The sequence below is a fragment of the Pocillopora damicornis genome, chromosome 8 (assembly GCF_964200805.1).
Source record: "Pocillopora damicornis chromosome 8, jaPocDami1.2, whole genome shotgun sequence".
NCBI lineage: Eukaryota > Metazoa > Cnidaria > Anthozoa > Scleractinia > Pocilloporidae > Pocillopora > Pocillopora damicornis.
Window position 1 is genome coordinate 12435315 of NC_142677.1, and position 25588 is coordinate 12460902.

Genomic DNA, 25588 nt, shown 5'->3' on the forward strand with positions numbered 1-25588 from the left:
TCTGCATGTTTGAAAGTTGATCTCGTTGTTGTTTTTACAGAAGCAAGACTTCTTTCATGTTAAGCCTTAGTCGTTGAGTAGAACATGACTCAATGTTACTTATCGTCAAACGGCTTCACTCCAGGCGCACATTAAGTCTATGTGATACAAATTTGATTGTTCGAAAGCAGTCAAACCTACTAATTAAGTTCTGCCTCTCGGGTGACTTCGTAAGCTTCATCTCAAGAATGCGATATAAACCACTTCATCATTCAATGATGAAGAGTCTTATATTACGTACCCACAATGCCTGTATAATAGCGCAGAAAAACGAAAAACGTGTGGGAGGCTAAGAAAGTTTATTTTCTACACTGGCCCATTTAGCTAAGGTTTATTGGCGCTGTAAATAATTTTTTCCACGAGTAAGGAAGTAATCAACTTGTAAATCGTAAGTGTGTACTCTACTTGAATTACCGTTAAGTACAATTCGTAACAGAGAGGTAATCACGTCATGACGAACCAGAGCTGCCCAGGTTCTTTGATCTTTTAGCCTTCTTTTCATTTCACTAGGTTTAAGGTAAAAAGCGGTCTCTATGATACACGACCGTGCCTGCGTGCATGCAGTGTCACTATTCGAAACTTCAATCACCTCTTAAGTCGAACCAACTTCCTCTCTACACGGAAGAAGCGCTAGCACCAGCTCCGGTCTTCTTTTCAGCTTAATGAATTCAAATATTTATGATTGTATCACAGCGTAATACGAGAGAAGGTGTTTAAAGCAGAAAGAAGAACAAGCAGTGGAAGAAGCAGCAGGTAATTAACTATGCGCTTTTGAGTATTTTTATAGAAAAAGCGCAATATAAGTATTAAATATTATTATTATTATTATTATTATAATATAACGACCCTAAAACTGTCGCCGTCGCTGCTTAAAAACTTATTAGACTTTAAAATCACTAAATGCTACTAAGCGTTATATTGCTAAAGCTTAAGAGGCGAAATTTATGTAGCAAAACAGGTGACGTCATTCCGAAACAGTGTTCTTCGTAAACGGAAGGAACAAAGTGGCGTCCAGTGAAGCAACAATTTGGCTTCCAGATACAGAAACGTTTTCCCTGGGATTAAGTTCGATAACTACAAGACTACAATCTTAGTTTTGATTGATTGGTAACAGGAATGTCGGTAGTCTTACTCGTAATTAACAAATCGAACTCACGCTTCACGGTAGTCCTATTTTGTAAATTACCCGTACTATTACAGACCGAATTTGACTCTACTTAGTCCTATTTCCATAATTTTCGTTAGCATGCTCTTAGCAGATAAACGTGTTTATCTTATAGTGATTTTACAAAGGTGGCCGACAACATTGAAAAGGTGGGACTACTGGACAACTTCAAGGCCGATAGGTGGACCTGTTGGGGTATGCTCTTTTTGAAAAGTATAATAGAGTAAAAAAAAATTTAAAAAATACCACGCTTAAGACCATTTCCGAAGACTAGAATCTATCCCAGTACCATCAATCAATAAAATTAAATTCAATATCATTTATATATTTTATTGACTTGACATTATGATTCCTAGACTACGAACATTCCAGAATTGAAACTCATAAATAGAAGATAATGACAATCTTTCTCCAATTCGGCAAACAGATGACCTTAAGAGTAAAAAATTGATACGGTAGTCTGCAGATTTAGTTTTCATTATTGATAGTAGTATACAATGTCAAGAATACCTGTATGAACCAGTTAACAACATTTTGAAATATAACTGAAATTAAGCGCTAAAACTGTGGCCATCCAAAACAGATTCCGAGACCACCTCCGCGATGTACAAAGAAATGACAAGGAAGCATCCAAACCAGTCACTAGATACATTAATTCCACTCTCCCACCATAGTTATCGATATCGAATATTTGAGCGATTTGACGGTCAAACTTGTATAGCTTTGACAAAAGACAGTTTATGACTTGTACTTTTAAAGGTTGATGTTAAAAGTTTTTGGCCAGTTGACAGCTAACGGTTAACCCCATTGAGACGATTAGTCAGCCGGCTTAAAAATCGTGACTCGCAAGTTTCAAAGCGACCTTTGGGTAACTTAGATTCTCCAAGAAAATATATAATATAATATATCACACAATCCCAGGTTTTGCGTTTGATAAATAGCTTACAGTGGCTGATGACGGTAGTTCATGTAGACGACAAAACCGGTGTTGCAAAAAAGGATCAAATTGAAATGACCTCGTTTCTAGACAACATAGATCACCAAATGTTTTTGTTTCTGAACAGTGGCAAAAAAAATCAAACGTAATTGGAATCCCGATGTACGCGAGCTGCGTTGTCAGCGGTCAACAACCAAACGTCTGGCTTAGAAGTAATCCTGTCACAATCCCAAGTGCAGTGATACAGGTTTACATTGCTATTCAATACCGCTCGAAGAACTGTACAATGTTGGATGGAGATGATTTCTGTAGAGAATATTTTGACCTTTACGTGCATCAGTCCTGGAATAAAGAGGTACCCGAACCTTCAGGAAACAATTCCACCTATTCAAAGATTGCTAAGATAACTGCGCCGATCCCAGGTGTCTACGCAAGAGTAACAAAAATATTTGGTGTTCCAGTGAAAGGAAAGTACATCACGCTGGCTTTTCATAATCAGGGCTCTTGCAGCGTTATTTATTTTGTTGTTGTCAGTTATTTCTTTTGTCCAGAATTTACAGCTGGTACTGGCTTGGTGTCCTTACCACGTTCCATGGCTCCAGCAAACAATTCAGAACCAGTAGAAGGTCGATGTGTCGTAAATGCTGTCCATTATCAAGGTACTGTAATGTTAGACTGCCAAAGCGATGGCTTTTGGAACATCAGCTCACTTCAGGGAGGTTGTGTATGCAAGGAGAAGATGGAAAATGCAGGAGGAGAATGTAAAGGTATATCATGACCAAATTAAAATTCATTAGCAAAAGAAAAACAACGACAAGGCTTAAGTCACACATTCATAGATTAAGGCAAGCCTTAAGGCGAAACCCCGACCATTTCTTTTTCCACAAGTGCGATCATAGACGTAAAGCACAATTGGATAAGGCCCGTACTTGGCATCCGAGTCTCTTGGGAAGATATCCACCGCGGAAAATTTTATTTTAGTGGTTTGATAAAAATCGTTTTGCAAGCAATTCTGATTTTGTCGAATAACCTCCACGTTCGTAATTTCCTTTTGTTCTAGATTGCCCAGAGAGAAAATACAACGATCAGAATGGTTTGAATTGCACAGGTGAGGAATTGGTCATGTGCATGCTCAGGCCAAGTATCAAATCTGCTTTTCAGTTTCCTTTTATTTCCAACACAAACGACGGAAGGACTCTCGCTTTTCCGTGAGCATTCATATATCACTGCAAAATGCAAATCATTTTTATCAGAACCGTGTGGATTACGTTCTAAGGGATATCAGTTGATGGGTGAATGCATGGGTGAACGGTAGTTCGGTTCTGTAAAATACGCGTTTAATTTTCTATACCTATAGTGATACCATCAACTCCGAGGGATGTCAAGGTTGCATTCGTAAACCAAAGTGGAGTTGAGATAACATGGCAGTCTCCATTAGAAACTGGTGATCAGACACACGTGATTTATGACGTCAACTGCCTCATACGAAAGATATGTAGTATTGATGACGTCGATCGCGACAACTGTCTTTATGAGAATTGTTCACGTGACGTAAGATACATTCCGAATAATAAAGGTTTGAAAATGAACAACGTCATAATGATGGGGCTATCTTCATTTGTGGATTACACTTTTAAAATCTTCGCCAAGAATAGAGTAAGTGAAGTGGCCAAAAGAATTTATGGAGATGAAGGAAATTTTGCAACACTGAACATAATGATTGAAGGATTAGGTAAGTTGTAAAACTTTCACTTTGGACATGGTAATGAATTTAGCTTACACATTCCCTATACTCGTTTTTTTTGCGACCCGAGGGGAAATGAACTCGAAGTATTCATGAATTCCCGAAGCTAGACGGGAATTACGATGGGCGACTCTTTCACAATGTATTGCTCACAAGGCATGCCCCTCTTAATACTCTATTCTTCAGATCATTCAAATATCTCTGTTCCATTCAGCGAACAAAAGATAAACAGGATAAATTAGTTTTCTGAGAAGAAAAAGTGTAAAGGACACCGGTAGAAATAAAATTGTGACGGTAGTGATATAAAAGTTGAAATAATAACAAGGGAATTGAAAAGTTAAGTCCCACCAAAGCAACCACTCATAGGTAATGCTCACCAAAGAACTTTTTTTCGTGTCTTACGCAGAGGTATCTTCAAGCACTGCAGCCCCACGAACTAAAGGTAAGTGAAGTAATTCCAGTCTAATCTGAAATTATTTTATCATATTAACCAGTTTCTTTGAATTCAACAGACACCTGTTTGTTAGCATTCCCTGTAATCCTTGTAGTGCGAGTTGTGCATATGATTGGTGCATTCTCAGGTGACAAAGGACTATCTGAATTGAAGTGTCCACGATTTCTTCCGATTGTTGTAAACGTTAGAACTTAGAGCTCAGCTCTAACGCCCATCATTCCTCTTAGTGAAAATATATCTCCAAAAACCAAATAACTGGCAGCGTCACTTACTTTTCCTCTCCCGAGCCGTACCTCCTGTCCATTTGAAAGTAGCTAACAATGAAACTATCGGAAGGAACGATTATATAATTGACATTCATGGATAAAAACTTGGATTATATTCTTAAACGCGGTCTAAACCTTGCTTGAATGATCGGCCTCTAATTCAATCTACTTGCGACATGGAAACAGAAGACTGAATCATAATCACTAACTTATTATTTTGAAAGACATTTTGGTAACTATGCTCTCACAGCAACTAACAACCTTCTTCCATCTTTTTGTAGTCTCATTTAAGACAGTTTCCGCAAAACTGGAAAAAGGTAGATTATTTACTTGAGCAAGAATAACTTTAAAACAACCAAATTTTTTTCAATTAGCGCTCTCAGATCCTTGAAACTTCCCCTGCGGTATCATCTATTTTCTGTCATATAGAGACCGGTCGCTGATCCCTAAAGTTTATCCGATAAGTAGTTTACAACTAGTTGTATTTGACTTTTAAGACATATTTCTCCTCTTTTGCACAAAATCCAAAAAGAGAAATCCCTCACCTGAAGTAAAATAGTTCCTTTAAATGCTAAACTATAAATTAACTGTAACTGTAACTAATCAAACTGTGCATCTTATTTCACTTAGTAGACACCATGAATGTAATTTATCTGAACGTCATCTATGGATTTGTGGGGCTGATAGTTCTGATCATTTTATTTTTCTGCTACACCACTTTTGGAAGGTAAGGGTAGAAGTGATACAAACGCTGACAAGCTTTGAAAAGTTAGAAACGTGGGTGAAAAGGCTTTTCAACCCTGCGGCGAGAAATAAGGCAGATCATGTGAGAACTCCGACAAACGCGGAAGAGCAATGAACATTGCCTTTAGTAAAGTGGCGTGTTCATGCTGAAAAATACAAATTTCCAAGGAGTTTTAGTGAGAAAGAGGAAGAAAATACGTTTTTGTATTTTGTTAATCCTTATCTCTTCCCAGGTGGCGCCTCCGAAGACAAGAAAATGATGTGCAAATGACAGCCCATTCAGAGGGCAGAGAGTACGACGGTAAATGTTACACGTATCAAGTGACACGCATCTTATCTTGCCTAGGAATATTTTCATAACGATAATCATCAGGATGAAAAACACCAGTGATGATGAAAATGATAACCATCATAATAATAGTTATGATAACAATGATGGCACTGATGATGAAGCTAATTATAATGATGATGTTGATGATAACTTAAAAGCCGATCGCAGTTACAGTTACATCCGTAAAAATACATTTTTCTTAAAAATGGATTTACTTAGCAGGAACGATTTCATGGAAAAGGTGAGTGTTTCAGAGCTTCGGCTTATAGCTCCACCTTCTATGGGGTGCCCTATTATTGGTTCGGGGTGAAGGAGGCATTTGGGTCGATTAAATGGGCGATCCAAACTTCATAAATATTGAATGGTTTCACTCTGAAGAAAGTGAATTTATGTATTTTGGTCCTTAACTTTTTCCAAGTGGTACCAATGCTTCCTCTGGTTGTGGCTAAAGATCAAACCACAAATGAAATTAAATTTTGGATGGTTTTGAGCTCGACCGCGCACAACTAAAGCTCGTAAAATTGCTTGGAACCGAAAACTTTGGCCGAGTATCCAAGGCTATTTACGGGCCTTCCCAGATACAAGTGGCCGTAAAATCCCTGAAAGGTAGCGTTTCATAATCCTTTCCATATTTTTGTCATTGTAATCGAGTATAGGTGAAAGTAATACAGGGTAAAAGACATATAGAGATCACAGTTGTAAGATGATAATAGGCCTCTCTAATAGTGTCAAAAGTGGAATAACACCCATTTCCGGCTGAAAAACTTGACAGCGAGAAGACTGAATCGGAAATCTGCGGATTGGTTACTCTCGGTTGTCTCCTACGAGTGGCCTTCCCTGATATCAGTCATTCAAGGAACACTTACAATTCTTGATACATTTTACGCAAAACATTGAACTCGTTACTTATTCTTAAAAAAAGATTCTTACCTTGCTTCCCGTTCAGAGCGTTTACAAAAAAACTTCAATCTGGTATATTGGTATTGTGGTGGATTAGCAAAACGGCTGTCTAGTTGATTGTACAGCAATCAATAAGATTTAATTGATTTACATTATTAATATGTTAATCCAGCAATTGTCATTTTGTATCCATCAAATTCTTTAAGCATTATCTGCCTTAAGAGTCAGCAATTTATAATGAAACGAACACGACTTGTTTGTAGGTTGCTTCACGCGCGCAAACACACCCGATATATAAGCAGTTGTTTAGCATGTTTTCGTTTTTAATGTGTCATAGACAATGCCGAAAAAGAGGACATAGAAAGCATCATTATGGAGTTGGAAGTTATGAAATCTCTGAGGAATCATCCTCACGTCGTTGGTCTCATTGGTCATTGTATAGAGAAAGGTGCTTTGTTCATGTTTTCTTATCATATTTCGTTTTGTTGTTCGTTTCTTTTTTTGGTGTGTTGATCTTTCTCAAAGTTATTTTAGTCATAGAATTTCTTTCTTTCCCCCTTTCTTCTTCCTTTCCATCTTCGTTCTTCTCCGTCTTTTAACTGTGACTTCTCTTTCTTGTACTTGTTTTTGTCGACTCTATACTTTGCATTCCGATGCAATTTTTTTAGTCGATAATCTTTCAAAGGTCGATGCCTCGTAATCTCCTTCTTTCGCCATCATGATTGATTGATCATCGTGCAATTTGAAAGAAGATTAGGACTATCAAACTTTGGAAGAATTTCAATGTAGTCAGCATTTCATCTTCAGTATTGTTACAAGTTTGTCGTCCTTAAACCAGTTTGCCCTCATAGCTTGGGAATCCTCTAATAACTACCAAACTACCACCACCACCGGCATCACCGTGGCTGCCGCCGCCACTACCACTACCACTTCCATTTTTCTCATCCCTCTCAACTTAAAGCGATCAGTTTACTTTCATAAATACAGATCCCGTGTTTATCGTTTTGGAGTATTTACCATACGGGGATTTGTTGGGATACCTGCGTAAGAGCAGAGGAATTGATGACAATTATAACACAGGAGAAAAGGAACCAAGTTCAGCTCTTTCAGAAAAGGACCTCCTGTCTTTCGCGTGGATGATTGCTGATGGTATGGATTATTTGGCATCAATGAAGGTGAGAAATCTGGTGTCAAAGTCAATAACGTACTTATTTAGCCGTTGTAGACCACAAAACAGTCTCATGTTTCATTAGTGTGAGCTTAAATGTTTCGTTGCATATTCTCCATACTGTTCTCTTTACATTTCCTATTACATTAGAAAGAGGAATATGTTTCGTGATCAAGAAATTATTCATAAACTGGCAATAGTTTCCTTTCATGACCTTAAAGTTTGATTCAGTGATGACAGTTACTAGTAGTGGATAAAGGGGTTACATCCCCAGAAAATGACATTATTTACTAGTTTTTCAAACTTAATATGGATGGAAACAGGGAATGGAAATCTAGTTACATCTTTTTTATTCCAAATGTAGTTTTCCATCAATTACCCCCATTTCCTCTATTTATAAACATTCACATACCATTTTTCTCAAACTAAACGAGGTTATACCTGCCAGATATATCATACATTATACTGGGATTCTTTTTTTTTTTTCTTTGGAAATTTTTATTGCGTACTTCTTAGTAGAGATCTAGGGAATGGAACGCCACATGGAATGGCTCAGACAATAGCTCATTCTTAAAACGAAATGCGAATCTTTCTACAGCTAGGCTCATTCAATATCATGACTTTTTCATTCGTCATGTACGATATATCTTCCCCTTTCTCTTTTATGTCGGCAGTACAAACTGTATAGCTCAACTAATAGAAAACAGCTGCAATTTCTATAGCCACTAAAAACCCTTTCTTTTTGTTGGAGGTTAAAAAACAAAAGGCAACTTTTTTTTTGCTTTTTGAAGGTCGTCCATCGGGATTTAGCAGCTCGAAATGTGTTAGTTGGAGAAAACAGAGTGTGCAAAATTTCAGACTTCGGACTGGCACGTAGTTTGCAGGAAGATATCTACACGAGAAGGACTCAGGTTACTAAAATTACAAGTACTAAGATGCACGATGAAGGATACTGTGATTCTCCATGAAATGTTACCTTTGAAATTGACGTCTGTAAATACAAAAAGTACTGACGAACGAAAGTACCAACGTCTACCTGAATGGCTCTAACAATTTGCTGATGAGTTGATTTCAATTTTCAGGCCCGACTTCCAATCAAATGGATGGCCCCGGAATCCATTTTCAATGCTGAGTCGACAACAAAGAGTGATGTGTAGGTTGATGCATTTATATGATGTATAAGTATAGTGTCAAGTTCAAAACGAAGTGTATAGAACACACATTCTTGATTCATGATTTTACTTCTTTAGCGGGCATATTGTTGTTTGAGCTTTCTTTGAGGACTGTTTAAGCTTTAAGTCTGATTATAATTTCTTTATCTAGAATCAGCAATGATTGATGTCATCTCCCTTAAACTGTCATTTAATTAAAAATTGTGTTTTGATTTCCTTTATACAGATGGTCATACGGCATTGTAATGTGGGAACTGTTTACCCTCGGTATGTTAATTTAATCAGAAAGAGATCGTTCTTTCACAGAAGAAAACGTCGCACATTGTAGAAAAAAGATAAAAAGCGTTGAAAAATAAAGAAACATACAAAAAAATAAAATATAACAAATCAATAATGTCTAGAAGGCAAAAAAATATATTTTTGAAAGAATTGAAGCGAGTGCAAAAACGGGAAATAAGGCTGGAGGAAGAGGCTATGGAATCAATGTTGCACCCGTTTGGCCTCCTGTACCTTGCGAACACTGATATAGACTGCTTTGTAGCACTCTGTCTTCCTTTATGTTTAATACTGACGGTAATATTAAATAGATACTGCAAACAGATGGTGATAACCGATGTTCTATCCAACAGGGGGATCGCCATATCCTGGTGTTCGCGTCCAAAAACTCATTTCATTGTTGGAGGGTGCATACCGCATGCCAAAACCGAACCACGTCTCAGAGAAACTGTGAGTGAAATGTTTCGTTATAGTCGGAGCTATTCCGCAGTTCAATATTTTAAGTCTTAAAATGTTAAAATCCCACTCCACCACGAGTGTTTAATCTCGAGAAAGATCTAGGGATGAATACAAAGCGAATTTCCTTTCAGCCCAGAGACGCTAAGCCTCAAGCAACAGATTCTTAACGTGAACATACCATTTTGATTCACTTTTTGAATCATGATGCCCGCTGTCCACAATAGTGGTGGTAGTTCTAAACTAGGGTGGCAAGTTTCCTCGGCCACTGAGCTGAATACTGTCGTGTAAGGCTCACTTCGCATTCATCATACTCTTATACATTTAGGTATGCCATAATGATGGAGTGTTGGAACGAACAGCCCCAAAATAAACCAACATTCAAGTGGATTCGTTATGCAGTCAAAAGACTTCAGGATGACCAGCAGGTTAGTTTGTTGCGGATTTTCGATTTTTTAAAAATAGAGGAGAGCCTCGTTACACCGTGAACTTCTATGGTCTAAAAACGATTTGTCCTTCCATTTTATAGCCTTAAGAGAAGATTCAGATAAATTTTCCTGAAAGAGGAAAATATGATTCTTGGAAACGAGATAGAAAGGAGATACTTCTCCATTGTTCCTTCGTACATGTATTATGACTGTCTGTCTTCTGATTATCTATTGGGAGGAATAGATCAATTCAACCTTGTTTTTATACACAACTTATTTGGTCTCAGGCGGATAACTATCGGCGACGAAACTATTAACACTACCGTTAATAGGTGTTATGTTTTTTATCCCTTATATCCTTACATTCACCTCCATCTCCCACTCCAGTTAAACTTCATTTCTAAATACTTCCTTAAGACTGGCTTCTTGGAGGTCAACTAATATGAGGCCTGTAATACCTGTACTTTATCGCTCAAAGTGATCCTAACACTTCATGAGAATGTTCTTCCCGAACACTGATCTTATCGACATCAATATCATTAATTTCTTTATTGAAGTATTTGGCGTAGTAAGTATTGGTTTCATTTTATTTGCAGGTCTACGTGAACTTAGAAGGCTACGACGACCAGGAATACTTAATTATTATGTAACAGAGAAAAAGGAAGTGCTTAAAATTTCAATGTGTAAGGCTTATGTTCAAACCACTTACTGCAAAAAATGTAAGGGGAACAATGACAAGGGTTTTAATATAGAATTTAAGAAAGCTAAAAATTATACCCAGGAAGAAAGATGAGAACAAAAAGAGCAAAGGAGTGATAATTTAATCTCAATAACAGAAATTTTCATCCAAAAACGTTTTGAAAGCTAATCTTTTGGGAAATTGTTGTTTAATTGGGTCGGGTTATAAAAAACTATACTTTTTTAATACAGTTGATACATAGCTCGTTCGTTTGAATTCCACCTTAGACCGTACCTCAGTAAACAATTTTAAACCTTTGTTCATCGCTGTAAAAGGTTGTGCTGGTATAATTTTGATAAATCTTGACTGTAACTAACGAGAACAGTTCAACCTGGCATTGCATCGATCGTTCAGTTGATCATTTTTTTTTTAAACACAATTCCCAATAGCTAATAAATTGGAATAAAGCACACAGTCTCCTGATTATTGCGTTTTCAGATCCTACTCCGCAACAAATGTGTTATTCTGACTACACTCACACAGGGCATTACGTGTGAAAAGGTTAATTAGGATGAGTCAGTCAGTCTTCTAGCATACGCATCCTTATACAATCTTAACATGTGCACTCTGAAACTAGGGGTTCCACAAAAACGATTTGTAACCTCATCTAAAGCAGCAGCAAAATACCCTGAGGAAAGGGTAAACAAACCTGGTTGCTCTGCCAATCACAAAGATATTTTAAAGGGAGCTGGAATAACAAAATTACAGCAAATACAAAAAAGGATGATCTCTCAGATGCTTCTTTCGTTTTTTGGCATTACTGCTCAGTACTTAACTTTTCCTAGTAATCGTGCACGGAATACGTTTGTTGTTGCATTTCGAAAATTGCATTGTGGTTGTATTTACGAAAGCCACATTTCTTTAATGGTAATCCACTGGCTTTCGCAGTTGGATTGAAGATGACTCATCGTTACTTTGTGCCGGATCATAGATTTCAATTTGCACGTAACGGATGAGTATAAGCAACATTTATCGTTGAAAAGGGTTCAAACTTTCCATGTACAATCAGCATCTTGGGTGACTTCTGACTTCATTAGTCTTGACTTGATGTCTCCCGTCTACTTTACTTATCTGCTAGCAAACCTACTCTGCTTATATACACGGTGCTGATTTTGCTCATGCATCTAAAATGTTTGTATAAGATATTACTTATACTTCTAAAAATACTTATGCATATAGTAATTTGTACAAAGAGGGAATTGTGAATAAAGTCTTTCACTAAAATTGTTTTCTTTCTATCAAGTTATTTTCGAATGTTCAACTGCGCCCCGAATTAGCTTTACGTATGAGTTGATGTACCAAAAGGGACATAAAGTTATCATTATCATCATTACTTACACGACCTGAGTATGTGCTCAACATTTCTATTCGAAATATTGGATGAAGTCGAAGCTCGAATAAATAATCACCCATGTGCAGTAGTCTAGTCGACTATACCTATCAACTTTGTCTACTTTTGCGCTCAAACCTTTAAAAACTACTGTAGTTATTGTATCGTTAAGAATGACTTGTATCACTAATGGTATACTTTGACTGCCGTAATAATAGCCATCTCTACTGTATAAGATACTTTATTGAGAAAAAGTTTAGCTGACGAGTTCACATCACCTCATCCGTGTTTATTTAGGGTGTGGGGAAATTTCAAGATCTAATTATCTTATTTACCTTTTAAGATTGTGCAAAAGATAAATACAACGACCAGAATGGCCTTAACTACATAGGTGCAGAGAAAGACATGTTGAGATCCTAAATTCGTAAATTTTTCCGTTGCAGAGTGTAATGCATGGAACAGATTTCGCGTTTGAGAGGTATCTGTCGAGTTGAATTTCATCGGTTAATTCTAAGTATGTGGCTCTCTTCAACTTTAGGCTGTAAGTGCAACATTAAACTTATGAATATTTCGAAATTCCTTTTTACCTGAGATAGAGTTTTTTACATCTCCGAGATATTTGCCTCTAACATACTCATTTTGTAATACTATCACTTCTGTTGTATCATCAACTTTTAAACAACGCAACTCCGTATCGTAACCTTAATTACATATTACATATACCCTTTAAAATTGCTCACACAGACTAAAATGACAAACTCTTAATATAAATGTTAGGGAATAATACGTTATGGCCCATTTTATTGCGAGTTCCCTCAGGAAACTGAGGCACAAAATTAACAGCTTTTTCCTGAAAAAAAGATTTTAAAACATCTAATAAGAATGTGTGTATTCAGTCATACCATCAGCCTCAGGTATTCTCCAAGTTATCTTCGTTAACCAAAGCGCATTGGAGTTAAAATGGCAGCTTCCTGCAATAACTGGCGATCACACCCACGTGTTTTATGACGTCGACTGCCGTAAGCCGTGTGAAGGTGAATACGACGACAAATGCGTGGATAAATCATGCGGGAGTGACGTCATTTTCATGCTAAGAAAGGACTGCTTGAGTTTCACTCACGTTACTGTTGAAAATCTATCTTCTTTGATAAGCTACACCGTGAAAATCTACGCCAGGAAACGAACAAGAGATTTGGCGGAAAGGAAACATGGAATTGAGGGAAACCACGCGGAGATAACTGTAAGGACTAGCAAACCTTGGGCCTGTTTCTCGAAAGTCCCGGTAACTTAAAAGACCTGAAAAAGTGATTTTTGTTTGACGTGTTTAACGATAAAAATATCAGTAAAAGGAAAGGAAGGAACTTGTTTTGGCGCTAAAACATGGGCAAATCTTTTCCCTTGAATTCGATTTTCAAATATCATTTCAGGTAATTACTTTTTGTATTTTAATATTTTAATACTACTTTTTTGGTTTTGAAATATTACTTCAAAACTCTTCGTGTTTTGATTAACGCGATAACCAAAAGGAGACAACGTATCACTTTCATTGTTGCGGCACAATTACTTTTGAGATGCATAAGATATCGCTCTCCCTTCAAGGCTCACTGAGTACAAAAATAAACTCGAAAAGTGACAAAATAAATCCCATTTTTCAGTGATTTCCACTCACATACTAAAGATTGCATTGGAGTTAGCCTACCAGTAGCCCATCATCAGAAACGCTCAATTCAGTTTTCTCTTCAGGTATTTGGTAGGGGTTCGGCTGGTGTGGAGACGTTTAAACAGCGAGGTTTATTTATACGTCGTTGATAAGTACGCGTCTACCCTTAAGACTGACATAATGGAACTCTCATTTGAAGTGTTCCAGTTTAACAAGTTAGGTCCCATGACTGTTGTTACTTCAGCATAGAAACGAAATCAGCTAGGGCATTATCAGATTAAGTATCCTTTACAAGACTACAGTGATACCAACGAAACCTTTTCTAAGGAAACACTACTATATGTAGGTTTTGTCGCAAGCCTTTCCTTAGAATGAGGGTGTCTGCATAGTCAAAAGTTAATGTAGACCTTGGAATAAACTAATAGGAACATTGATGGGTTAGGATGCTGAGGATTAACAAGTATTTCAAAAGGAAAAATTTTTCGTAGATCCTAGTCCAGGTTAATCAGCTTCCTTGTCTTAAATGTAACACTCCTTCCTCAGAGTTTTATTCCACAGATTCCAAGGCGACAATGTATCTCAAAATTATCTATGGACTGGTTGGTTTGTTCGCACTTTGGATAGTGTCTTTCGCTAGTTACATCACATACAAAAGGTCAGTGTGGGAACTTTAATGAAACTCAAAACTAGGTGGAACTACAAAAATTAATGATTACCATCAGCTCAAGTGTCAAAAGCTCAGCAAGCATAGGGCACTGAGTTAGCATTGACTGAGATAATATTAACGAGTCTATTTTGTGACTTAAAATGTTCTTAATGCGTCGTTTCTCTCAGCTGTACCCAAATCATAACTTCTATGGTGGCATTAACGACATTTAAGATTTTGGCTATTTTTGTCAGATGGAACCACCGAGGAAATGTTCACCGTGAATTCACCAACGTTGTGGTGAATACGGGTAAGTTGCAATATCGTGTCATTCACATCTTTTACAGCAGTATTACCTCGTACGATTTCCTGACGTTGCGCTTCATGTGGAATTACCAACGTTTAACGTTAATTATCATAACTAACAATTCTAACAATCTTTACACACTTTAGACTTGATCGAGATCAAATAACAACAGTAAAGGAGCTTGGGAATGGCAACTTTGGTCAAGTGTCCAAAGCAGTTTACAAACCTTTGATTTCCGAAGTGGCTGTCAAGTCTTTGAAAGGTGCCTATTTTACTTTCTTTACCACCTCTAACTTTTCAGTAACTGGCACTGAAATTTCTTCTCTTACCAAAGGGTAAAGGATATAAAGAGGTTTCCTTTCTAAAGCTCCTGTCGTTTGAATCTTCATTTATGGTTTAGGCAACGCTTCAAAGAAGGACTTGCAAGACTTGCTGACTGAATTGGATCTCATGAAAACCTTGATGCCTCATCCTCATGTTGTTAAATTCATTGGCTATTGTATTGAGAAAGGTACTGGAAATTATGATTGCTTTTTATTTTCTGCTTTTTTTGCTGAATGACTAATTCTCTATTAATGGAACGTCTAGCACATTGAATTGACTGATTCAGCACCGTTACACAATTCTAGACCCACATCTCCTAGTGTTGGAGTATTTACCATATGGTGATTTGTTGGGATATCTGCGCAAAAGCAGAGGAATTGAGGATCCTTATAACACAGGCGAAGAGACCAAGCTCAACACTCACAGAAAAGGACCTCTTGTCCTTTGCGTGGATGATCGCTGATGGTATGAGCTATTTGTCATCAATGAAGATAAACTCTACCATACCACACCCACCAAATTTCATTACGCTTTAAGGTCATGTGTGACGTAAAAAGTAATATCTTATACAACAAACCTTTAGAATACAACTGTATTCTACAATTCTATGAGGAATGGTTATCAATGGATCATCTCTTGGTCTGCCATGTTTATTCTCGAGCTGAAACCAGCCAACCTCCTCACTTTTCATGATCACTGTTATATCTACCCAAAACAAGTGATATTAAGTGAGATGAAAAAAGAATAGCAAGTAGAGCTTATATTAAAACAGCCTCGGGTTGTAGTCACCTGTGTTTTTCTCGTGTATACATCTTCCTTCAAACCACGAGCTAAACCAAAGTCTGAAATCTTGCATACTTTATCGTCCCCAACTAACACGTTGCGAGCTGCTAAATCACGATGAACGATCTGAAACAAGCATGGGCATGTTATTGGTAGGGGTCCTGCTGGTGTGAAGACATTCACACTTAGAGAAGGTTAGTTTGTATATCGCTGATTTGCCAATCTACCTCTAAGACTGATATAATTGCTGGGCAACAGTGACACCGACCAAACCTAAGCGAAGACCACTATGAGAAGGCTTTGCCGCGAGGCTATTTTTTCTGAGTGCCTGCGTAAACAAACGTTAATATAGACTTTAGAATAATAAACTAACTGGACCACTGATGAGTCAGGATGACGAGGATAACCAAGTATATTTAAAGAAAAATTTTTCATATAAAGTATAACCAAAAAGTAGTTTCTAGTCTTATTTACTCAGCTTTACTGTAATAAACGAAGCATTCCTCCCCTTCACCCGACAGAACCCAATGTTGCCATGTATCTCAAAATCATCTATGGCTTGGTTGGTTCATTGGCATTTTGCATTGTGCCTTTCGCCGGTTACATAATGTACAACAGGTAAGTGTGGGAACACTTATGAAACTAAACACGAGGTTACTATTCCTGTATAGTACCACTCTTGGCAGGATTTCAAGGACCACCATTGGCTAAAGGGATGTTCAACAAGTTCAACAAGCATCAGTAGACTGAGTATTGAAAGTGGTAGTACTGACGCGTCTATATTGTGGCTTAAAAGGTTTTTGATGCTTTGTTTCTTATATATGCTCACAAAGAATTAAATTTGATGCTATTTTTTGTCAGATGGAACCGTCGAAGAAATGCAAACTCTGAGGAAATTCCTAAAACAACAGAACCCAGCGTTATGGTTTTTGAGGGTAACTTGCAATTTGATGTCATTTTACGAGAAAGTACCGGGACTTGGTCATTTAGAGTTTTTAAAGGTCGTGAAACTTTTCAGTTTTGAACTGTGCGTCATTTGCTGACGTGTCAATTTATATGAAATTGTCGGCGTGTTTAATGCAAATGTAGTTTGTTCCATTCAATCTGCTTCGATAGCAACCGATAGCAGCAGATAGTAAAGATAAAGTTACACTCAGAGAAAAAAAAACAAATAAAACTATGGAAAAATTGTAAACAGTATGGAAGTCTCCACATTGCTATTACTCTATTTTTTGCGTATATAACTCGAGCACATTAGCGACTAAGCAGCTTCTGTGGGGACTACAGATTTAATTACCATCCTATTTATTTTTTTGATGTTACTATCGTTAATTGTTCTCACCAACAACTTTACATAGACGTCGCAATGAGTTCTGTTGCTGAGCGGCAAAAGTGGATGACTTTAGACTTGATCGTGATCAAATAATAACAGTAAAGGTACTCGGGAGTGGCAACTTTGGTCAAGTGTCCAAGGCAGTTTACAAACCTTTAAACTTTGAAGTGGCTGTTAAGTCTTTGAAAGGTACCCTTAATTTTTCTAACACATTGTTATATTGCCACATGAAAGGCGACAAAATCTCTTGAATTCAAGTCTGACTCTCTTCTATCATATCTTTCAATTCTCTCTCAGAACCGAGGAAAAAGGCTATTATAATATTAGGTTAAGAGTGGAACGCCGTTTCCTTACAAACTCACAGTAATTGTTGGCATTTTAATCTTGACCAATTTTCAAGGCAATGCGAAAAAGAAGGACTTACAAGACATGCTGACTGAATTAGATCTCATGAAAACCTTGAGGCCTCATCCCCATCTTGTTAACCTCATTGGCTGTTGTATTGAAAAAGGTACTGGAAATTTTGATTGTAACCTGATTGATTGTAATTTCTGATTACTTGCTGACAGACTAATTTAATAATTAGTTGAAAGACCATCTCATTAAATCGACTGATTCAGCACCGTTACATATTTCTAGATCCACTTCTCATAGTGTTGGAGTATTTACCAAACGGGGATTTGTTGGGATATCTGCGTAAGAGCAGAGGGATCGAAGATGCTTATGACACAGGAGAAAATAGGCCAAGCTCAACCCTTACAGAAAATGACCTCTTGTCCTTTGCGTGGATGATCGCTGATGGTATGAGCTATTTGTCATCAATGAAGGTAAACCAGACCACCGTTATTCTGTTTAAGCATCTAAAATCTTTAAGGTCATATTTGACATGGGAGTAGTGTGCTATGCAACAAACATTTACAATGCAACTTTTTTATATTGTTCTATGACGAATGGTTTCGAGTCGCCTCTTGGTCTAACTTGCTTTCTGAGCAAGGTGAAGAAGTGCTCTCTGAAAATATCTCAAGGTATCAAGCTTGTTTTACTGTGCTGTTTCAGATTGTTCATCGTGATTTAGCAGCTCGTAATGTGTTAGTTGGGGACAACAAAGTATGTAAGATTTCAGACTTTGGTTTAGCGCGTGGTTTGGAGGGAGATATATACACGAGAAAAACTCAGCTGGTTAACGTAAATATCTTTAGATAACTACAAAGTTTTAAGTCAACGATCGTTATTTTTACACTTAGTAACTAACGAAAACGTTGCTTGTAATTTTCAGTTGTCTTTTGCTTGAAATCATATTCAAGCTTTATGTGATTATTCTTCTCAAGGCTCGTCTTCCAGTCAGGTGGATGCCCCCAGAATCCATTTTTTATGGCACATCTACCACTATGAGCGACATGTAGGTTTTTTAAATTGAACATTTCAAGTTATTACCATGGGAAACTTAGGAACTATGCGTTCAGCCAGTAAAAATATGGTTCAAATACTAATACTTCAAAACTGCCTAATTAATTATGAAAAATGCTCTCTAACCAGTTTTCAATTGTTTGTCGAGAGTTACCAGGTATAACTTTGGTTTTATTTTCTTTTAGCTTGATCACAGAAGAGACACGCCACTTTATAAACAGAAGGATTTAAAATCAAAACAAATCGCGACTTGTTATCTCGCGTTTTTCTACGCTTCACGTAGTTTTAAATTCTCATGGCTTTAAGTTCTCCTGGCTCCATGATATTTTCTTTTGCACTGATTGGCTGCTCTGATTAGTTTGTTTTTTTTATTTTATGACCGTCAATGAAAACTACTCTTAGACAAAAGTAAAAAAGGCCATTGATGAAAATTGCTACTGCATTTCTTTCTTAAACAGATGGTCATACGGCATAGTGATGTGGGAGGTCTTTACCATTGGTATGTGGATATTTGTGAAGAAGAACTCTAAGGCTGCCTAAAAACAAGAAACGCACCACCTTGTCTTACACCTATCAAAACATATAATCACTACTGACATAACGACGGATTTTTTTTATCAGGGTTTTCATGTAATTGGCCGAGACGTGTAGAACTATCTGAGAATTTTTAAGATGATTGGGGCATTATCGCCCCAGTGGGTTCCATATATAATTGTCGGGATTGCCCTAGAAAGTATATAGGTGCAATGTCATAAAACATAAATGTCTTTACTATAGAACTAATTAGGAGGGAAAGTGAGAATCATCAAGATCAGTTGATTCCATTGGCTTGATCGCCTGAGGAAGGTTCGATAAGTGTGTTAAAACTCATAAGTAGTGAAGTTTTGTGGTTTTGCGAAAATGATCATGTGGAAACCAGGGAGCCTCGCAGACAATATTATATGAAAAAGAACTATTTAGGGCATTTGCTTCCCTGTTGCATTAACTAGAACGTAAATTTTCCAGCCAGAGAAGGACTCTACTGGCTTTGCTGATCGGGGCCACTGATGGTACAGTGTATTTGTACTTCAGCAGTTAGTCTTTTATATTTTCAGGTGGCTCACCATATCCCGGAGTAAAATCTAGAGAGATAGCTGGCTTACTGGAGACAGGATACCGCATGCTTAGGCCACCTTATATCTCACAAGAACTGTGAGTGGTTTAAGAGCTCTTTCATTACATCATTTAAAATTAGTATTTTGACAAATGTCACTCATAATAACTACATATTTCACTGTTCACCTTTAAACCCCAATGAAAAAGACAAACCGTGAATTGGAAGAAAAAAATGAAGTAAGAAAATTATGAATGTGATGCTTCTTTCAGGTATTCCATTATGGCCAAATGTTGGGAAGAGCAACCTGAAAGAAGACCAACATTTCTGTGGCTCTGCTCGGCGGTCAAACGATTATTGGATGATTATCAGGTCTGTCTGTTGGTCGTCCTTTAACTTATCCTATTTTGCTTTTTTTCTTTGTTTGTGGTATGAACTCCTCAAATTAGAGGAGTTTGGGAGCCACTAAAATGAGAAATTTTCCATGTGAGAACAGTTTAGGCCTGCTATAGATATCTTACAATCCTTATACAAGTCTTGCGAGCCTTGGTTTTTTATGTGTAACAAGACCACACATATATTTTTACCTTTTGAGTGATGTGTCCTTAACCGTTGTAAAAGGGCGCAATTCTTGTACGATAATCGTCGTTGCTAGTTGTGCTTGGATCTGTCATTGACCTTGCTTACAACAATCAACGGAAAGTTTTGGTTAGGTTTTAGTTCTCGAAGATTGAATGTTTTCAAGTACTTTGTTGTTAATGTCGAACGTCTTGTGAAATGTTTTTGATTGGCGTTCTGAAAATATGTTTACTCTGCCAAGATCAGTTGTCCCGTAAGACCAAACATGCCCACCAATAGCATATTTAAGAGCCTGTACTTAGGGCTGAATAAGGGAGAGACACAGGGAGAAACAGAGGCTCGGAGAGTGGACAAAGGTTCCTAATCAGACTCTTGGTGCCTACGTTTGCACGAGGTGCTCAAGCCAGCCGACCCAACAGTCCAAAATGTATATTCTGCTTAGAATTGTTTCTGGTTTCATCTTTGTTTGAGGACATCCTTCTTTACAAACTTTCGTTCCAGCAACATCTAATTTGGACTAACAGTTTGCAACCATAGAAGTTTAAGGGTATTTTGGGATATAAAAAAAAGTGGAACGGGAGGGCGAAAATAGCATAAATTTTTGCATCATTGGGAAATGATACAAGCTCAATCTGATAGTTCTGTTTTTTTTTTTTTCGCTTTTTTGTTTTTTGTTTTTTTTTTTGGCTTTCTTTTTATAATCTCATCTCAGCGAGCTCGCCTTTTTCAAATGATGGCTGAAACATGCTGTTACTACAACAGCCTTCGACAGAAGCAGAATTGACGAAAAAATTACTCAACAAGCAAGATATATACAAAGCGGGAAATACAACCTAACATACGAACAAAAGAAGCGGACAATACGATACCAATTTTACAAAAAAAGCCACAAAAAAAGGGAGAACAAAACTAAGCCAAACACGAAAAGCACGAAAAAAGATTATCCTGGCGCCTACACGTCTCATCTATCTTATTTTTTTGCTAGAAAAATGTGAACTTGGAAGACTACGAAGGCGATAACTATATACACCTTGATGTGACGAAGAACAAAGAGTGATGAAAGATGTCCAATTTTTTCCATAAAGACGGGAACGTGGACGTCCACGTTTGAATTAGTTTCATCCTTCCTCTTCAATGTGGCAAATCAGATAAAATAAAATACTGTTAAAAATACGATATTATAAACTTAACACAGTTTTCCTCGAGATTTCTCACATACCGCAAACCTTATTTAAGGTTCTAAATCAGTACAATAGGTAACCAGACGCATATTTGCGTTCACTCGGGCTTTCCGTCAGAAAAAACCCTTCTTTTCGTGCCTGCATTTGCCCAAGTTTTTTATGCAATTAATGGTTTATACTGTAACTATTTTCTGTCTTGGTATGCCAGAGATGCAGGTTTCTGACATTTGTATACAGGGAGCTGAAATCAGCATTTGTTATGTAGTGTGAAGATCCTAATCTTGGGTGGAGAGAGGTAGCGCGATATATTATTGGGTATTATTTCAATCGTTACTTATTACTTATTATTAGACACTATTTCCAGTTTTTATTTTAAGTTTTGACTTGATTAAAATTTGTTTTGTGGATTAAAGAGTTATAGGTTATGTTTTCTTCATCTTAGTTAACAAAAGATTCCAGGCTGAGATAGCTTTTCATTATAAACAGCCCCAAGCGCTAAGGTTAAGACGCTTAACTCACGCAAGAAAACCAATTGCTTAGTTTTCTTATCACCAAAAGAAAACAAAAAGTCACTTCCAAAGCTTATTGGCAAGTGAACTATTAATTTTATGGAGTTGTTAGAGTGGTTTTCATGAACCTGTGAAATATACTTTAGCATATTTTGTACTATTACCCTTCTATTTGTTTGCTTCCGCTTGGAGTTACAAGGCTGAAATACTTTAGTCAATTCATTTTGGTAGATTCGTTAGAGTGATTTCATTAACCCTGCATGGTGAGTACTAATTATCTGTTAGTGTTTAGAATGATTTTCATTCTCCTGAAAGAATAGGGTAACTAATAGTTAGCGGTGTACTGGGAATCTTTTGTTTTCTTTCGTTCTTTATCGACTACTACAAACTAAATAGTCATTTTTTAATTTCATGGGAAAATAAAAAAATACTCTAAAACATGACAAGAAACAAAAGTTGACAAAGCATTTGGCATCCAATAGCTTTTATGTGACTCACCAGCAGTACCCAGGCCTATTGAAATCACTTTAATCAAACCACCATTTTCATTTGCCCTTGAATAACCAGTTAGTTTGAAGCAGTTGAGACTGAACAAAAAATTCAGGCTCTAATAATTACAATAATTGCACATTTTCACTTGGAGGACCAGGATTTTTTTCTACTTTTTTTAATCAGTGTCTGATCTAGAGCGCGCCATTGCAGGATTGCCGCGGTTAGAACAAATATATCCCCTTCAAAATATGTCTCATCCAAATACCTGTTCTGGGTCATTTAGGCGCACTTCAAATTGTGTCTCAAAAGAAAAAGAAACAAGGAAATGTAATTTATCTTCGTACAAAATTTTATTAAAACAATATTTTGGTTTAAATTTCAGAATATTAATTAAAAGTAAAGCAAGGACCAAAATCTAGGGAATATGATTGCATTGTATCGAACTTTGTTACTAATCTGGATTGGTGTCATAAGGCCCGGATCCACAAAAGAACAAGCAGCTCACATTGTATTCCATTTTCAAGATGAAAGTTGAAAAACTGTATTGAAGCAAGTAAAATTCGGTTCAGATTTGATACTCTCCTGTTAATTAACTTATTTAACTTTTCCTCTAAACGACGACTGTATGTTCAATTCACTCTAAAACGTTGCATTTGTTGATAACATAACACCCGGTACATTAGATTAAAAAAGTATATAGTGATTCCCAAAAAAACCAAATGTCCCTCTGAAAATTGTTAACCGCCTGGGACAAACTCCTCCCCTGGCTGGAAATCCTAAAATAGTTGCAATAATATGCTATATGAGCCTCACTCTTGCAAGAGCACATCAGTTTGCTAAAAGAAAACAATGTTAAATATCGACCGGCAAGATATTTTATCTTTCTTATACTTTGACGAATTATTTCTCGCCAGTTAAACTTACCTTCGTTTTATTTAATAGTTTTTAAACATATACATAACAGCACAATGTGGATGACATGGGCATACATGAAAAACTACATGCATAGACAAATTCTCTAACCTTTCTGCTATTGCTCCTCAAACTCTTTTCAAACTTCGCATCGATATTCTGCTTGCCAAGCAGAATATCAGAAAATCAGTGAACCGGGTTCACGATCACGTCTACATACGCCATGAGATTTGCGTTTATAGCATGTTTCTCGATGAAAGATTCATTCATAAATGTTCCCTCGTAAGGAGATCTATCATAAGCTTCGCGGACCTACCAGTTCCAAAAACGCTTGACATATTTTAGTGTGGGTCTACCTCTGTGTGCATATTTTGTATGCCTTTTGAGCGTATTGTACACAGTATCTGTTTGATTTTCCAACGAAAAAACTTCTCTTCTTCCGCCATTATACCATGCCATGTACTCATCAGTCAAAACGTCGTAAGGGTCAAATGGTTCCACTTCCACTTCGAGGCTAATGCATACACAAATGAACAAAATTCAAGCGCTTTGTTAAAGAGATTTGTTATATCGCTAGCAGTTCTGATTGGGTACTTGAGCGGGCAACATAGCCCCATCTTGCCCACTTGGGATTACCTGCTTTGCTCCCGCGCAAGAAAGTAAAATTGCTTGGAACGAACTTAGTAAAAGGTTCGTAATTTTTGGACAGAGTCGGAGATGAAGTCGCTAAAACCCGCAGAATACAGTCAAGACTAAGAAAACATAAACGACTCTCGGGGGTGTATAGTGCTACAAAAATGGTTGGCTTTCTTTCTCGTCTCTCGAAATAAACAGGTAATTCTTGATTCTAAATAAAGCGAAATATTTTGGCAATATATGAAATCCTTTATTGACCAAGCGTTCGGTCAAGATGGCTGCATATTCGTCTCGTTCTATTTTTGTCCAATATCTAGCCTTCTTGACCTCACACTCAGTCAATAACTCATATGTACCGCTCACAAACCGACGGGTTTCCTTTATAGCGTATCTAAATAAGAGGCCGATAGCATGAAAAAATGGAGTGACTGGACAATAGCAAGGCCGGCACCTAGTGGACCCGTTGGTGTACCCTCCTTCCCTACAATAATCCTCTAGTTAAGATTGCAAACCATTGTTCTAGTTGCCTTCTCAACAATCCATGTTGGAACGGGAGTTTGCCACCCGGAAAAATGTTTCTATTTTAAGACTTACTGTATCAGACCCAAGATTCTGAAACTGGAAAACTACTTGAAAAATACATATTAGATTTATACGCACATATCATTTGCCGGCTGGAAGGTGTATAATGTGAAAAATTTTGATATGGTAAATTCTTTTCCTAAACCAATTTTGTGCATGGACGCAAATGTTTCAATGAATCGGTTATACTTGACTTCCCATCAAAAAGCCCTTCATTATATGTATTCGGAAACCGGTCGGTTTTTGAGCAGTACATATGAGTTATTTTTTCATAATTTTATTAAATGGAGCACTTTAAAATGATTTTCAGTTTTCTTTGTTTTACTTTAAAGATCAGCCATCAAGTATGCAAATGCCGCGATAGGAAAATGACGACTATCTCGGAAGTACATTTGGATTTGGATCTACACACTGATTTGTGATTAAAAACATCAATAAAAAATGTTCTTCTAAACAAATGAGAGGTCATTGTTTTTAGATACGTTGTTGTCATGATTTAAGAAGTCGTTGGAGTTAAAGGAGCGCATATCGTTCTGGCTTTCCATAACCAGGGTTCATGCAACTTCATTTAATCTGTCACTGTCAGTTATCCTGTATGCCCAGAATTTACTGTTGTTAGTGGCTTGGTGTCCTTACCACGCTCCATAGCTCCCCCTAACAACTCGGTGCTAGTTCAAGGAAGTCGTGCTACAAATATTCTCAGTGTGTACTGCCAAAGCGATGGCGTTTGAAACTTCAGTTCACTTAAGGGAAGATGTATTTGCAAGTAGGGCATGGAGAATAGCCCTTTCCCAGGATATTTGAATCGAGAGGAAAGAGGTAACGCGTAGCTCGAAAGCGAGTATAGGATAAGTACAATTTCCAATATGGCGGCAAAGGAAACAGTTCCTCGTGGAGTAAGTTATTACTGTGTGCCAGTTTGCCATAGTTATAGTGACAAAGTTGTTGATGGAAAGACGGTGAGACTTAACAAACCTCCAGAGAATAGTAAAGCA

General features: G+C 37.2%; 3 protein-coding genes and 1 long non-coding RNA gene across 5 annotated transcripts; 3 read left to right on the forward strand and 1 right to left on the reverse strand.

The window, feature by feature from the left end:
- Positions 1–1056: 1056 nt before the first annotated feature.
- LOC149041410 (ephrin type-A receptor 4-like) lies at positions 1057–11227 on the forward strand. 2 transcript variants are annotated; one of them, XM_089181180.1, is made up of 16 exons: positions 1057–2908; positions 3202–3249; positions 3499–3873; positions 4292–4327; positions 4887–4922; positions 5239–5332; positions 5583–5650; positions 6099–6286; positions 6918–7028; positions 7568–7755; positions 8540–8659; positions 8831–8901; positions 9147–9187; positions 9550–9646; positions 9981–10080; positions 10677–11227. In XM_089181180.1, exons 1-8 carry the CDS (start codon positions 2302–2304, stop codon positions 6188–6190), a joined length of 1356 nt encoding a protein of 451 aa, XP_089037306.1. In that variant the 5' UTR covers positions 1057–2301; the 3' UTR covers positions 6191–6286; positions 6918–7028; positions 7568–7755; positions 8540–8659; positions 8831–8901; positions 9147–9187; positions 9550–9646; positions 9981–10080; positions 10677–11227. The 2 variants fall into 2 exon arrangements, with proteins under 2 accessions (XP_089037306.1, XP_089037305.1); XM_089181179.1 differs by lacking the exons at positions 9147–9187; positions 9550–9646; positions 9981–10080; positions 10677–11227 and having other exon boundaries at positions 5236–5332.
- Positions 6953–10730, forward strand: LOC149041411 (tyrosine kinase receptor Cad96Ca-like). The gene is made up of 8 exons (XM_089180864.1): positions 6953–7028; positions 7568–7755; positions 8540–8659; positions 8831–8901; positions 9147–9187; positions 9550–9646; positions 9981–10080; positions 10677–10730. The coding sequence occupies exons 1-8, from the start codon at positions 6953–6955 to the stop codon at positions 10728–10730; spliced, it is 747 nt and encodes a 248-aa protein (XP_089036990.1).
- A 3088-nt stretch (positions 11228–14315) lies between the features above and the next one.
- LOC149041412 (uncharacterized) lies at positions 14316–15997 on the reverse strand. Its single transcript, XR_016179440.1, has 3 exons — positions 15876–15997; positions 15664–15791; positions 14316–15256 (listed from the first exon to the last, which is right to left on the reverse strand). It is a non-coding gene; the product is annotated as an uncharacterized LOC149041412 (long non-coding RNA).
- Positions 15998–16404: 407 nt separating this feature from the next.
- LOC149041413 (fibroblast growth factor receptor 2-like) lies at positions 16405–22062 on the forward strand. Its single transcript, XM_089180865.1, has 11 exons — positions 16405–16487; positions 16731–16804; positions 17254–17391; positions 17603–17713; positions 17842–18029; positions 18259–18381; positions 18531–18601; positions 19068–19108; positions 19704–19800; positions 19975–20074; positions 21267–22062. The coding sequence occupies exons 1-11, from the start codon at positions 16405–16407 to the stop codon at positions 21336–21338; spliced, it is 1098 nt and encodes a 365-aa protein (XP_089036991.1). The 3' UTR covers positions 21339–22062.
- Positions 22063–25588: the final 3526 nt, after the last annotated feature.